Source organism: Oryx dammah, unplaced genomic scaffold (genome assembly GCF_014754425.2).
Source record: "Oryx dammah isolate SB20612 unplaced genomic scaffold, SCBI_Odam_1.1 HiC_scaffold_24, whole genome shotgun sequence".
Classification (NCBI taxonomy): Eukaryota; Metazoa; Chordata; class Mammalia; order Artiodactyla; family Bovidae; genus Oryx; species Oryx dammah.
Genome location: NW_024070208.1, coordinates 13604062 through 13620606, shown reverse-complemented (window position 1 = coordinate 13620606; position 16545 = coordinate 13604062). Strand labels below are relative to the sequence as shown.

Here is a 16545-nt window from a genome sequence, read left to right as displayed (position 1 = left end):
TCTTAATTTCATAGCTGCATCACCATCTGCAGGGATTCTGGAGCCCAGTAGAGTCCAAAGCAGGTATTCTTGGTCCCTCGGCACCTTTCCTCCACGCAGCGATTCAGAGACCCAGGCCCGTTTCAGCAGCAAGAAGAGAATGCGGGCTTGAGCAGAAGGCACATCTCACACACTTCATACTGCGTCCATGAGAACCAGTCAAATGGCAGTGCCTGGCCCAGTCACCCCTCAAGAATGAGCTTCACCGAGCAGAGAAAAGCATGACATAGCATGGTATCTGTGCCACAGCAGAGCAACTGGACACCCCAGGCACCCTTCAAGAAGAAGAGCAGATTCAGGGAGGCAGATGAAGCCTGGTCCCTAGGTGCCCGGGGCTGTGGGAGCTGGAAGGCAAACAGATACGGCGACCTTATCTTCCAGGTCTCAGACCCATCCCATCATCCTGGGTTCTGGACCTATTAGCACAAGGGCCTGTATCAGTCGCAGCTGATGAAATCCTTGGGAAAGATGCTTTTTGCACACGAGGAGGCAATGCACAGCTCAGCAGCGTCCTCCTGGAAGAAGAGAGGCTGGCGGAGGGGGCGGACATTAAACACAGAGTCCCCCAGTGACACCAAGACAAACAGTTCTCAAGAAATCCAGATATTGTTAGAAACAATATGTTACAGTGTTTGATTATTTAGTTACATCTTGCCTGAGCAGGAAAAAGATATTAACATACTGTCAGCTTACTGGGACATAACCCAAAATAACTTACATATTTCCATAGAGTGCTAATTATTTTTCTGAGGCTGGCTCAGGCTGCTAAGAGAGAGATTTCAAGGCTTTCACCAGATTATTTACTTAAAGAAGTTAAGCATGCCATTATCTGTTCCCATGGAAACACAGTAAGTAATAGAGGAGTCGGAAGAGGAGGTCACTCTGACCATAATTAATATGAAGAATAATGGTTTATATAGGATCTAGTCAAGGGTGCAGTGAGGTGCCGTAATGCATTTAAGCCTCATTTACAGTGGTGCAATTCAATCTTTGGATCAACTTTCATACGCTTTGGTTAATTTTAGTAGTCTAGTGCTAATTTTTGAAATGGAATTTAATCTTGTTTAGCAGGGTTTTTCCAGTGTCTTTATTTCCGTTTTGATCCAACCAGAAAATCCCTGTAACAGAATTTTCCTAAGGTCCTGAGCAAGTATAAGCCGATGCCTGCATTGGCTTTACCCTCATGGAGGTCACAGCTCCATTCATGTGGCTTCACACAGCTGATTGATGAATGAATGAATGATAATCTATCTGTAGGTACCCTTGGATACAGCAGTGCTTTTCCCTGCTGGCTCAGCCAGTAAAGAATTCACCTGTAATGCAGGAGACCTGGGTTCAATTTCTGGGTCAGGAAGATCCGCTGGAGAAGGGATAGGATAACCACTCCAATGTTCTTGGGCTTCCCTTGTGGCTCAGATGGTAAAGAATCTGCCTGCAATGCAGGAGACCTGGGTTCGATCCCTAGGTTGTGAAGATGCCCTGGAGAAGGGAACGGCTACCCACTCCAGCATTCTGGTCTGGAGAATTCCATGGACTGTGTAGTCCATGGGGTCACAAAGAATCGGACATGACTGAGCGACTTTCACTTAAAATCACCAAAGCAAAATTCAGTTATGTTCAGAATAGTTTACATTTAAAGTGTCTCACTGTATTCTTTTTCTTTAAATTTTATGGAAAATCAGTAATCCACATGTTAAAAATTCTATTTGTTGCAACACAGTGCATCCTCCACAGGAATTCCTACAAAAAGATGCCTACTGTCATTTTATTTTTAATCCTGCTTATTTGAATGGTAGGTTTGTTACCCGTTTGTATTGTAATTGAATGTAATTCAAGGGTAAATTTTATCATGGAAGCTTCATTATACATTTTCAAAACTGTTTAAGACAGTACCCTAGAAAAAAAGAGGAGAAAAGATAGACCTTTCAAGTTTCTGAATTTTGAATACACCGAGAAATGATATTAAGTTAGAAATGATTAGGATTTTTTGTTTCCTGTAGAGTCCTGGTCCAAGAAACATAATCTAACTTCTTCCAGGAAGCCTCAACTGAGGGGCGGATCCATACAGCATGATGCTGAAAAATGTTTACAAACAGGTGGCCAGAAGTTAAGTGGAGTCAATAGACAATTTCTCACCCTTTAGAAAATAACCACTTTGCAGCCACATGAGAAACCAAGATTTTTTTGCAGATATCAGGCTTGAAATCACTTAATAAGGAATGTAAATCAGTTATATGCCCCCATTATATAAATGTTGATGGGGTTGGCTATGGTATTGATTTGAGGGGAGGGGAGCAGGGGGATGACAGTGGATAGTTACACCTGCTGGATTATTTTTCATCTTTTTAAATATGATGATATCACATGCCTATTCCAGAAATGCTAACGACATTGTATCCTACTTGGCAGGAGCAGTGGTCACTCAGCTCAAGCCAAGAGTAAGAGCTGTCAGCTGTGCCATTCTAAGAGAAGTCTTAAAATAATGGATGGTTCACTTCCCTCTCTGTATTTATGTTCAGACAATTTATTTAAATAATGTTGCTGGCACATGCTTTATGGCTGCTTGCATTTTGCTACCCAGATTTCAGCATATCTTGCAGACTCGGCAATTCATTTGGAAAATGTAATTTCCATCTCTGCATACTAATCGATTTCTTCACGAACACCTGCTATCAGTTATGATAATAAAAATGCCACTCTGAACTGAGAAGGGGCCAAATGGAGCTTCCTAAGGAAATGACTTAAGTGTCTTTGAATGCTACTAAATGTAGTAACGTGCTTCTGTAGCACCAACACTTTTTCTGTCATTTGCATTTTCTCTAATTTTGCCCTATTACAACATCCCTCTCTTAAATGATGCCTGGTAACCATTTCCTTAGGGGTTGGTAAACTGAGTTGTCAGGGTGTGGACAGGATCTGATGCAGTGTAGTATTGGGCCACACCATGTTTTAAAAACCACTAACTCATTCTCTGGGCTTCCCTGGTGGCTCAGCAATAAAGAATCTGCCTGCAATGCAGGAGTCACAGGTTTGATCCCTGGATCGGGAAGATCCTCTGGAGGAGGGCATGGCAACCCTCTCCAGTATTCTTGCCTGGAGAATCCCATGGACAGAAGAGCGTGGCAGGCTACAGTCCATTGGGTTGCAGAGTGAGACACGACTGAAGCGACATAGCACGCGTGCACACACTCAGCCCATCCCCCAAGGTAGACCCTGGGTCATTTCTGATTTATGAATCAGTCCCTGAAAACTGTAAAACTGGCAGTTTCTGGGTTTTGCACATACGTATACAGCAAATAAAATTTCCTTTACTCATCCTCTTCAGCCTCCAGTTCATTCCACGCACCACTGCCAAACCAATCTTCCTAAATCACCGATTTTGTCACATCTTCCACTGGCAGGCACCCTCAGCAGTGCTCAGCTGGCCGCCCCGTTGGCCCAGTGGTCCAGCTGGCCTCCATCCCCTCTCATCATGCAGCACGGCTCACCTTTCTCTCACTGCTTCCAGACGGACTCTTGCACTTTTTGGTCAAGCTTCTCTGCTTCCTGTCCCAAGGAGTCTGCCGTCCGTTCCCATCCCTGGGTTTTGCTTCAGCTCTTGTTCCTGACTGAGACGCCCTTCACCAGTTCATGGGCTTTCAGCCTTCAAAGCCCTCCTTCATTATTCCCATCTGCCTTTTCCTTTCTCTCCTCTGAATTCCTGTAGGATGGATTCCCCTGCCATAAACCCTGACACTAAGCTGGTCGCTCATTTATTTATCCAGTATTTTTTGAGTGCCTACTGTGGGCTTCCCAGGTGGCACTAGTGGTATAGACCCCACCTGCCAATGCAGGAGATGTAGGAGAGGTGGGTTCAGTCCCCAGGTTGGGAAGATCCCCTGGAGGAGGGCATGGCAACCCCCTCCAGTCCTCTTGCCTGGAGAATCCCATGGACAGAGGAGCCTGGTGGGCTACAGTCCAAGGGGTCGCAAAGAGATGGACACGCCGAGCTGAGCGACTTAGCACACGTGTCAGGCATTAGCCTCTCCTCTCTTCCTTTGAGTAGGTTCCTTTCAAACTTGCAGGTTCTGTTGTATATCAAGCTCTTTGAGAGGAGAGACCTACTCTGTCTCCTTGTTTTGTGATCCAAGAGGCCCAGACAGGCTCGGGCACAGAGTGCATGTGCAGTGAGTGCTCGTTGACTAGTTGATCCCTGATGGTTTGAGGCAGGGAATTTTCTGGTTAATTGCATGTTCTATTTGATTAGCCTTTCAGTGGGTACTATATACATCATCAGTTTTACAAAGTAGAATGCCGTAAAACACTCAACTATTAAACGACTACTGACGTAATTTGATGGCGGTTATTTGAGGAGAGAGCTCAGTGGGTTTTCAGAGTACCTCTGTACACATCTGTCACCTCTTCACGGTGGAACTGTGACCCGAGAGGCTGACCTTGATCTGGATCTGGAACTGGTGGATTGTTGGGGAGTGGATGGAAATGATCCTGGACCAAGAACCTCCTGGAGCGAGGTTCCACACCATGTCCTTACAAACCAGAAGTCATGTCTTTAAAGAAGCTTCTGATAACAGACTTTTTGAATATCTTCCCTTTTATCTTGCTTACAAAAGTAGTGAATGGCTTTTCTGAAGGAGGCATAGAAAGTATGGGAGACTGGTAAAAAAAAAAAGTGGAGAGAATTGGGGGTTCTTTTAAAATAATCTGTTCAGAACTAAACCCATTGGGCTGGCAGACTAGCCCAGTGACTGGGAGCAGAGACTCTGGAGCCTGACCTGGGTTTGAAGGCTGTTGATGATGAAATCAGAAAATCCTCTGTGAAATCAGACAAATTCTCTAACATCCATGTACCTCATTTTTCTCATCTGTAAAGCGGAATAATAAGAATCGTACCCGCATCAGTAGCTGATGGGGGAGATGGAGTGAGTGAGTGTGTGGGCCAGCGTCTGTTATATTGTGAGAGCTCAGAAAGCTATTGTGATTGCTGCGGAGACCACCAAGTAGTCAGCTAGAAACGAAGGAAGGGAGTCCTCATCCTCAATTTGCCTTGGTCCCATTCACTCTTCTGTACTCCACTTCAGTTACTTTTGGAGTCGTGAGATGTGTAGGGCCCTGAATTACCCATCCCGGTTTCTCCGTCGGGTGGAGAGTGAGTCAGCTCTGAACCTCCACTTAGAGAGTTTCGGGTTTCAGGAAAGACGTAGGGTCGGAAATTGTTGGTGAAACAGATGGAACCAGGTCTCCGTCCTGAGAGGAGTTAGAAGGAGCTAACAGACTTGTGCAGTCTGTCCCAGCAGTTCAGCAGGAAGGAACGGTGTGTGGATCAGTTCCTCCCACCCTCCCCTGGTGGCTGTGGCTGCATGCCTCCACCTGGGGACCACGAATGACGTGAAAGAATGTGGCCCTCCAGGGAGCTAAGCCATCCTGCTGAAAGGGAGAGGGCGGTCACAAGGTAGATAAGAGTTTGCCTGGAATTCTGAGTGCTCTCATCACCACCAACCCAGATCAGTTTCTGAGAGGGAGCCTAGGGTCGGGGCAGAGGTCAGGAGACAAGAATTCAGAAAGAATTCATCCTGTACCCACAAGCACCCATAAGACGGGACAGACAGAATAGCTAACACATTCCCAAAGAAGTGAGCTGTAAAATAAGGCAGCACCAGCCATAAAATAAGGCAGCGCCCCAGGGTAGGGCATTTGAGTTTGGTGCAAATGTGATGAATCAGAGTGAGGAGGGACTTCCCTGGCCATCCAGTGCGGAAGGTGTGGGTTCGATCCCTGGTCGGGGAGCTTAGATCCCACATGCCTTGCACCAAAAAACCTAAACATAAGACAGAAGCAATACTGTAGCCAATTCAATAAAGACTTTTTAAATGGTCCACATCAACAACAACAACAACAAAAACTAGAAAATAAAAAATTGGGGTGCGAGGCTCCCTTTAGCACCGAAGGCCCTCCATCTCAGCGAGACGGTCACTCACTTGAACTCGTTCTGTCTGCCCCGCAGCCCTGGCCGCCCAGGCCTATGCACTTAAAGAGGAGAATGACAGCCTCCGATGGCAGCTGGATGCCTACAGGAACGAGGTGGAGCTGCTGAAGCAGGAGAAGGAGCAGCTGTTTCGGACGGAGGAAAACCTGACCAAGGACCAGCAGGTGCAGTTCCTGCAGCAGACCATGCAAGGCATGCAGCAGGTACCTGCGCCTCTGCTCAGAGAGCAAGGGGCACGTGTGCTCAGGGGAAGGGGCTGGCGGGACGCTGGAGGAGGAAAAAGGACAGCAGAAAAGCTGAGTGGTGCGATCAGGAAAGTCCCAATGATGTTTTGTGGGAGGAGAGGGTCTGGGGAGAAGCCACACAAAGAAATAGGTTGCAGTATCCATAAGTACACCCTCAAGGTGGGAAACAAAGGAGCAGAATCTTCGATCCCAAACAAAGGGATTGAAAGCTCCACATGGGAAATGTAGCCCCCTGGCAAATGGTTAGAAAATCCGTGCCCATCACAACACCAGCATTCTGAAATCTTAGAGCGTCTCCACTTACAAGCAAGCAGACTGATTTTTATAAAAGCGTGGCGAGTTTGTTTTCGAGATTGATGAACATGTAAACTATTTTTATTTCCTCTTCTCCCGGGTGATACTTAAGAAGTAGACTGGTTCTATGAAAACACTCTGTATTTCAGAAATGTTTGCTGTGGGGTTGGATGAAGGACTGGAATTCAGGGTGATGGGCAGCTTCAGAAAGAGGCCCACGTCTCTGCTTTTTGTTAAAGAGCCACAGGCTTCAGTTTGGCACGTTCAAATTAAATCTGAATCTTTCCAGCTGGTGTAAGAAAGAAACAGAAGTGGTGGGCTCTGTAGGAAGGAGAAGGAACGTGGGCGGAACAAGGGCTCAAGGGCTGGAACAACCCAGGCACTGCCTGCAGAGAGTCAAAGAGTCATATCTAGATATATATCTGGAAACATCGATTGATGTGTGACACACTTAAGGGGTTTGGACCTTTGAGTTATCTTAGAATAATATAGCCAAAATTATCATCACACAAGGGTATTTGTGTTACTCCTCTGAATATATCAATTTAACCTCTCCTTTCTAGGGGGGAGGAGGAAAGATTGTTTTTCGTTAAATGGGGAAATACAAGCAGGCTGATGGAAAATGATAGAGTGAGTAGGATATTTTTTCAAATTCCCCCATCTGTATTGACTGCTGTCTAAGAGCAGAAGCCTGAATTGCCTACAGAAGTGTCCTAAAGATGAGAGGTAACTGCCGCTGAAACCTTCGCCAAAAACAGGTTGCAGTATCAAGGGAGGGAAAAAATAATTGAGAGGAAGGGACGTGAGAAAGAAGCGCGGATGGGGATGTAAACAAGTTAATGACCAAGTCACAGAAATCCTGTCTTAAGCATCTCCTGCCATTTAAAAGCAATTCTGCTGTCTTGGCTTTGAGTCCTAACTCGCTGATGTTCACAGTGTGTGTTAGACAAATCAGCGAGATTCAGAGGTCAGAGCCAGCCAGGAAAATGTTATTACAGGCGGGGCTCGGGCCCCCGCACTTGAAAATCGGTGTAACAGCTGCCACGCGGGGCTCCTGGGGTTGTCCATCTGTCCCCATCGGGGGTGTGCGGTGCCTTTGCCAAGAGGAGCGTCTGGCCATTTCTCCAAAGACCATGACACCAAATCTAGCTGACAGGCTACTATCTCGTATCTCCTGCAACAGGGCCCTCTTTTCCTCCAAGAAAGGTGACCCTGGTTGCTTGAAAAGTGGATCAAAACCTTGAAGGCGGCTGAAGATTCAGATGTGAGAGAAGTCAGGAGGCAGGGTGGGCTGGCCCATCAGGAAGAAGCATGCCCTGGTCCACACTGGTCCACAGCGCTGGGCATCCTCACTGAGCTCCAGCCCCTTAAAGGGGCAGTTCTTGTCTTGCAGCCTCTTATATGTTTGCAGAATCTCCTTGTCCATAGAAAGCGTCCTTTCCTGTTTATGTTGTCTTGGGGGCAGGGGAGTTTTGTTTGGAGGTCTGTCTTGGTTTCTTTGATTTGGTCTAAATCACAGAAGGTTATGGTCACAATTCTAGACCTAGAAGTGCAAGACCAGGTTGCTGGCAAAGTTGGTTCCCTGTGGGACCCAAGGGAGTGTCTGCTCTCTTCTCTCCCCTGGCTTCTGTGGGTTTGCTGGCAAGCTTTGTCCTTCCTCGGCTTGCAGACACATCACCTTGCTCCCTGCCTTCATCTTCACATGACCTTCTCCTTGTGTGTGTGCCAGGGTCACAATTTGTACAGGGTTAAGAGGCCCACATTATTCAAATATGATTTCATCTTAACTCATGACATCTGCACGGATTCTGTTTCCATAGGTTTGCATTCTGAAGTATAGGCGTTGAGACATCACCATATAGATTTGATGGTGGTGGTCGTTCAGTCACCAAGTCACGTCCGACTCTTTGCCACCCCCCTGGACTGCAGCACACCAGGCTTCCCTATCCCTGACCATCTCCCAGAGTTTACTCAAGTTCATGTCCATTAAATTGGTGATGCCATCCAACCATCTCATCCTCTGCCACCCTCTTCTTCTGCCTTCAGTCTTCCCCAGCGTCAGGGTCTTTTCCAGTGAGTCAGCTCTTCACATCAGGTGGCCAAAGTATTGGAGCTTCAGCTTCAGCATCAGTCCTTCCAAAGATTATTCAGGGTTGATTTCCTTTAAGGTTGACCGGTTTGATCTCCTTGCTTTCTGAGGGACTCTCAAGAGTCTTCTTTAGCACCGCAATTTGAAACCATCAGTTTTTAGCACTCTTCCTTCTTTATTGTCCAGCTCTCACATCTGTACGTGGCTCTAAATTTGGAGGGGGGCACAATTCCATCAGCAGCACACACAGGGGAGACGTCAAAATCTATTTGTTGAATGGAGGAATGAAGGGACAGAGGTACAGGGGCAAGAACTAGCCCAGTGCCTCTGGGGGACTCTGGGATCTTGAAAAGAGCAGGGCAGGGTATGGGGAGAACTGCTGCCCCAGGGGTCCGTGTAGCACCTCCTTAGCACGTGAGACGCATTAGGTCAGTGGCAGCGGGTAGTTTTCATTCTCACTGGCCCTTAGGTGGACCCATGGTGATTATTGTCGAACACATCTTTAATAGAGTTTTTAAATGTATGTGCTTCTTAAGAGTCACCTTCCTACCTCACCCACTTTGAATGAATTCCCACAACCTGTCGATTAATAAAAAAGCAACTTCTTTTCATCATCTCTTAATAATCATTAAATTTTTACAGTAACATTTGAAGAAAACCAAAGAAAAACTTTGCAGTGAGGCCCACTGCAAAGAATTCTCCTAACTTTAAAACCCACCCTCAATTGCCTGGTGTCCGCTTTATAAATCAGAAAATCATCATCTCCCAGGCAAATCAGCAGATAGAGGAGCGCATTGGTCTCTCACGTGTGGTCTTAGCAGTCCATCTAGGGAAAATTATTCTGCAATAAGCAAAACAATATAAACAGTCTTAATAGCCTTAGGACTAGCGTACAGTTTTTTAGAATTGCCTTCAAGTTTAGCTGGGAAGTTGCTCACCTTTCTTCTTTCCATCCCTGAACGATGCGTCCACTGAATTCACATGGTTTCTCATGAGTTCATGCAAGAAATATTATGGGCAGGGTTTGGAAAAGAAAAAAAGCCTCAGGTGAATTTGTCTGGGTGTTTCTCAGTCTTCCCCCTGCCCTGCATGTGAGTCACAGTTTCATATTAGAGGTTTCACACAAAACGAAGTAATAGCTGGTATCCATGGTAACACGATAGCCTTTACCTGATCTGAAGCTGGTGACAAAGTTAACCTGTATCTGCCATGGGGAGAGTGAGGTTGTGGGCTTTTGTTTGTAACTTTAGGTATCCAAGGAAAGCATATCCATATTTAAAATTCTTATTTATCTTCAGGTTACCACACTGAAGTGTTTTCTTGGGTTTATCAAAGTGAAATTTACACACAGTGAAAAAGACTGTTTTCAGGGTTCTGTGAGTCACTGCCACAATCAGGATATGAAACAATTCTATCACCACCAGCACCCCCACATTCTCTTATGCCCCTTTTTAGACCACCCCACTCCTCATAACCACTGACTTGTTTTCAGCCCTCATGGTTCTGCCCTCTCAAGGAAGGCATGTGAGTGGAGTCATAGTATATACTTCCCAGGTGGCACTGGTGGTAAGGAGCCCACCTGCCAATACGGGTTGATTCAGAGACGCTCGATCCCTGCGTCGACCCCCAGGTCTGATCCCTGGCTCGAGAAGATCCCCTGGAGGAGGAAATGGCAACCCGCTCCAGTGTGCTTGCCTCAGAAATCCCATGGACAGAGGAGCCTGGCGGGCTACCGTCCGTAGGGTCCCACAGAGTCGGACACGACAGAAGCAGCTGAGCACTCCAACAGGATGTGCAGCCTCTGGAGTCTGGCTCCTGTCCCTCAGCATGACGGATTTGTGAGGCATCGTGTTGCTGGGTGTGTCTGCTATTCATTCTCTTTATGCTGAATGGTATTCCATTGTAAGGAAGGACCGTACTTCGTTTGTCTAGTCACCAGTTAATGGACATTCGGATGGTGTTCTGTTTGAAGCCAATGTGAATAAATCTGTTATAAACATTCCGTTTACAGGCTTTGTGTTTGGACATAATTTTTCATCTCACTTGGGTAAATATAGAATTGCTGGGTCATATGGTGTGTTTGACTTTTTAAGAAACTGCTAAACTGTTTTCCAGAATATCTTTCCTGATGTGCATTCCTGAAAGATTACATGAAAATTCCAGCGACCTCGTCAGCCAGCACTTGGCGTGGCCAGTTAGTTTTGTTTTATTCTTTTATAGTCACTATAAGATGGAGAAGGAAATGACAACCCACTCCAGTACTCTTGCCTGGAAAATCCCATGGATGGAAGAGCCTGGTAGGCTGTAGTCCATGGGGTTTCGAAGAGTCAGACACGACTGAGCGACTTCACTTTCACTTTTCACTTTCATGCATTGGAGAAGGAAATGGCAACCCACTCCAGTGTTCTTGCCTGGAGAATCCCAGAGACGGGGGAGCCTGGTGGGCTGCCATCTATGAGGTCACACAGAGTCGGACATGACTGAATCGACTTAGCAGTAGCAGCAGCAGTCACTATAAGAAGTGTATAGTAGTATCTTTTTATGGTTTTAACCACACCTTCATTTAAGAAGGATTTGTGTTCTAATTCATGAGAATAAGTCAGTTTGTCATATTTCTAAATAAGCAACTTAAAAATCAGAATTCTTTTTGAAGCCGTGTGTAAGTCCTATTGATAGGACTGGTAAATATTTAGATAACAACAGGATACCATTATAAGCTGCCGGTCCTAAAACTGTGAGTGACTAATGATGGTTATATCAGAAGGCTCCCTCATACACACTTTCAGCCAATGCTCTTTAAAGCTGTTAACAAATGTCATCTGAAGACCAGCTGACTTAAGGCCAGTAAACCGTTGGCCCACGTAGAACTCTCTTATGCTTTTGGCTTGACATTAGTAAAGACCAGGGCTAATCAGCTGTCTTGACAGCTTTCAGCAAAAGAGACCAGGAAAAAAAAAAATTGGGGAAAGAGTCCTATTAGGATCATCACAATTTCAGAAATTAAGTAACAATTTTTCCCCCCACTTTATGCTCAAAGAGGAGCATAATGTGGAATTCTCTGTATATGTATTACAACTCCTAATCTAGACTAATTGTGCAGAAGAGGGCAAAGAAATACGATAACGTGACTCCTAACATACAACGTAACCCCAGCAAGTTTTGCCAAACAATCAAGGATTGGTTTGTGGGATATATATATATTATTATATTATATTATATTATATTATGAATTAAATGAAAAGTGTGTTGAAATGAGAACACCAGTGTGTGCACCTGACCACTATAAGGAAAGTTAAGCATCTCTTCTGAATCTTCTTTAAACCATTCAGTTGTCTGAGTAAGTACTTCTTTTTTCTTAAGAGATAGTGGAAATTCTGTGTTTGCTTGCCTTCCCAGACTCACATGTCAGGAGGTCTGGCGTGCACAGGTCACAGTTAGCGTCATTGTTTGGCAGCAGGAGTCATGTCCAGGGTTGCTGTGATGATGACTGTGTGAGGCTGTTGGTTGTGCTGGGCTAAGGGTGTTTTTGATCATTAGAAGATTTTAGAGGAAGACAAGAAAAATGAACTTACCCAAGACAACTTCAGATAACTTCTTTTTAAATTTGGGGGGGAAAAAGAGCATGCCCCTTAAACATTTTGAAAATCCTATAAAGGCCAGCCGTCCCATTGTTCCCAGTGGCCTTCAAAGGTGGCGCTACAAAGAACATGGGCGAGGTTCTGCAGGCAGAGAACACAGACAGATGCAACAGGCGTCTCTGTTCTCTCGATAGCTGTTCACTTCTGATTTGCGTTTGTATTTTCTTTCTGAAAATGCCCCGCAGTCAGATAATGGACCTATGAAGCCAGTGCTCTCTGTCCATTATCCTTTTTCTCTTATGATCTGTTTAAACTTTATCTTTGATCCTTTCCACTGAAGTTGCTATTTGATCATCACAATACTTTATTTGAGAATGTTATTTCTGTTCTTTGTTTATTATCTTTTCATGCAGTCCTATTTTTCAGTTACCATCTCTTCTCAATCTTTTCGAGAATACCAATTAGAATTTTTTTTTTAAGTTCTTTTTGGTCCTGAACCATTTCTGTTTATCCCGGGACTGCTCGCTTCATTTCTGTGTCTCTATCTTTCTTCGTGCTCCCAGTTTCTTCTCGTGGGAGGTCATGCTTAGCGGCCTGTTTGTCTCTGGGATGAAGGGCTAGAGGCTGCCGTTCCAGGATGCTGTGTGGCTTGCTGATGGCTGAGTCCAGGTCTCCCCCACAGCGGAGTCTCCCTTTCAGTGGCTCACTGACTGCCAGGCTTCATTTTGAGGAGAGTTGCTGCTGCTGCTAAGTCGCTTCAGTCGTGTCCGACTCTGTGCGACCCTGTAGACGGCACCCACCAGGCTCCCCCGTCCCTGGGATTCTCCAGGCAAGAACACTGGAGTGGGTTGCCATTTCCTTCTCCAATGCAGGAAAGTGAAAAGTGAAAGTGAAGTCGCTCCGTTGTGTCTGACTCTTCTCGACCAGGCTCCTCCGTCCATGGGATTTTCCGGGCAAGAGTACTTGGGGATTCCACAAATGCCAGAGTCTGTCCTACATGAAGAACTCCCTGGCGTTTCCCTTGTATTTGCTTTGCTCTTTTAAGTTTATTCGTTGACATGCATTTCAGTTGTCTGTGGAGGAGAGAAAAGGCAAAAGCAAACACACATGGACTGGGTCTGACATTTTGAACAAGAACCTGTTTCAGGAGCTCTTGGTTTTAATCCAGTCCTCAAACGAATCCTGGGTTAGTATGGTGCCTGGAGAGTAGAAGGGGAACGGAGCCTGGGGGGAACATTCCACGTTATTCTGGCTTTGCAGAAACAAGAAGAGAGAGCACATTTTCTAAACATCTAGGAGGTAGGGACATAGGAACTTAAGGCAGAGTATTTTGGAATAAAGATGGATGCTTCAGGATGAGGAAGGCAGATACACAAATTAGAGGCATTTAGGGGAGGAGAAAAGGGAGCTGAACAAGGTGACGGAAGGTTGGATTTTTTAAGTTGATTCTTTTTATTATTAATTATGGCTGTATAATTAATTTGTATAATTATAATTGATTGATTAATTATAGCTCATAATTTGTTGCCACGCCGGCTTTTCTCTGGTTGCGTCAAGCAGGGGCTATTCTCTGTCTGCGGTACACGGACTCGGCTGCAGTGGCTTCTCTTGCTGTGGAGCACGGGCTCCAGGCACTCAGGCGTCAGCAGTTGCACTTGGGCTTGGTAGTTGCAGCTTTCAGTAGTTTTGTGCGTGGGCTTAGTCGCTCCGAGGCACGGGGAATCTTCCCAGACCAGGGGTGGAACCCACGTCCCCTGCATTGGCAAGTGGATTCCTATCCACTGTGCCACCAGGGAAGCCCTTCAGTTTGCTCTTTAAAAATGTGACTCATGAATGAAAATAGAAATAGTGCTCAGCTGGGTGACTTTGCGCCAATCTATATTGGCTGGCTGCCCTCAAAGAGAGAAAAAGGCACAGAACTGAGAAAAACAAATGACATGGAGGAAGGCACGCCTCAGCGTCAGTGGGCCTGCAAAGAGTAGATTAGAAGGCGCTGGAGATGCAGGAAGGAGAAGGATGCGTGGAGACACTGAAGAGGCAGCGGAAGGACAGATCTTCCTCCAGAGTTAAAAACACAGTGACGCGGACATTAACACAGAAGAAGGAGAAGAGGAGAAAGTTCCCTAAAAGAAGGAATTCACCACTTTTATAATGGCAAATTAACTTTTAAGAGCTTTTGTGAAATGTTTAGATCAGTGAACTAGAGTCAGGCTGTGAAAAACTAAAGACTGATTCATTGGGAATTTAAGTTGCAGTTTATTATGAGGATTTTCTTCCTAAGGAAGGCTCATGAACTCAAAATTGCTCAGTTGAAGAAGTATCCTGAAATACAGGATTTCGTATTACTGTATGAAAATATTTTACATCAGTGCAGAAAATAATTCGATATCACTGGTCAAGGCAAGAAAATCGCATTATTACAGTGTAGAGAAAGGGTCTGGGAAATCTTTATGGGCAAGTAGTAAAACATTCTGTAGTCTTAAAAAGTTCAAAAAATGTTTGTGTGCATACAGACATACACACACATCTGGAATTTTTACAAGTTGTGGCTGCAGAGACATAAGCCATGTTTATTCTATTTAAGCTACCCAGATGCAGTTTCTTTCTTTCTAAATCAAAAAACAACTCACAAGACATTTCCCACATTCATATTAAAGATTTTTGACATTTTGCTAAAATCAGAACAATCATAAAAACATGTACATCTCTCAAAGTGTGGCTTGACATCAGTTCCAAGGCAAGACATCAGGGTTCACAACAGCTGCTGAGTCTGGAGTCCACCGTGGTCATCGTTCCTTTTCACGTAACTACCCCAGAGTTTGTCATTTCATTTTCTGCCTGTTCTTCAACCAGTAGCTTGGGATATGTTGTTGTTCAGTCGCTAAGTCATGTCCAACTCTGTGACCCCGTGTACTGTAGCCCGCCAGGCTCCTCTGTCCATGAGATTTCCTGGGACAGAATAGTGGAGCGAGTGGCCGTTTCCTCCTCTGGGGGATCTTCCCACCCAGGGATCAAACCGACGTCTCCTGCTTGGCAAGTGGATTCTTTAGCACTGAGCAACCTGGGAAGCCAAAGAGGTCAGACTGTGGGATGGTGCATAGTAATAGCAGCCCGCGTGATGGTGATGATCACCCTCATTTATAATTCAGCACCCCTTACCTTCAGCTAAACATCAGTTGTCCTGCTGGCAGCATGTACATTTTCTAGCACTTGCAGATCACACTCCCTGGCACTTCGAAGTACGTCTGGTACCCACTGCTGAGTGAGAGTCTTGAAGGGATGGTTGGGGACATTTGGGACCAGAAATGGAAACCAGTGCATGGGTCCTTGGCTCATTCCCATCGCATTTGAAATGATCCCACCTGACATCTGCTGAGAGGGTTGGGAGTGATGAAGGCACTTCCCCATTTAAATCTGGACAAGATACAAAGGACCAAAAGTGATGCACGTGGAGAGGAAACCGCTCTGTTTTTAGAAGTTTCAGACGGGCGGGCCATGGGGCATCGTACCGTTTTCACTGGACAGAGAGACCTTCTGGTGAGAAAGGAGACAGGCCGCCTTCATGGACGTGAGGGCCACTGAGCCCTGCACAAGAAGGGGAAGACGCCGAACCGGTGGGAGGGAGAGGGTGTCCAGCCTGGCCATCTCTTGCACAACTCTGCGTAAGTCAGCCTGTCTGAACCTCAGGTTCTTAACCTGGAAAATGGGCCCTGCTCACCTCCATCAGGGTTTGTGGCCGTAAAATGAGGCCATGTACGTGAACGCGTTTGGAAAAGCTGTTCCACAAATGCCAGCTGTGATCGCTGCATTCTCGGGGCCAGCATGAAGAAGAGTGGAGATTTAAGAGAAGACTCGGGGCTTCCCTGGTGGCTCTAGTGGTAAAGAACCTGCCTGCCCATGCAGGAGACACAAGAGACGCAGGTTTGAGCCCTGGGTTGGGAAGATGCCCTGGAGATTCAGACATGACTGAAGTGACTTGGCATAAGCATGCAAGAGAAGACCCTAGACTCACAGAGTAAGTCTGGAGACATGCAGATCTGAGGTTCCCAACCCTGGGGTGGCCTGTACTGTTGTTCCTACACCCCTTTATGGCTGGGGGACCCGCCCCCTGCAGTTACCTCTCAGAAACCCCTTCATTCCTCTTCTCAGCACTCACAGCTCAGGAGCATGTGCTCACTGTGGTTTCTCAGGGAAAAACCTGAGACCTGGAGATGGCCAGTGACATGCCCAGGGTCCACACAGCAGAGTCAGAATTCCAGGCCAGTCCTGCCAGACCACGGCCCCTGAATTCTCTGTCTTCCTGTAACTCCCCACAGT

At 46.0% G+C, this 16545-nt stretch overlaps 1 protein-coding gene across 2 annotated transcripts in view; it reads left to right on the top strand.

Moving 5' to 3' along the window:
* Window positions 1-16545, top strand: part of ENOX1 (ecto-NOX disulfide-thiol exchanger 1) — a 662416-nt gene that overhangs the window by 545712 nt on the left and 100159 nt on the right. For both annotated transcript variants that reach the window (XM_040267197.1, XM_040267198.1), the window contains one exon: window positions 6041-6225. In XM_040267197.1, the coding sequence (XP_040123131.1) occupies window positions 6041-6225 (185 nt within the window). The remainder of the gene's footprint in view (window positions 1-6040; window positions 6226-16545) is intronic.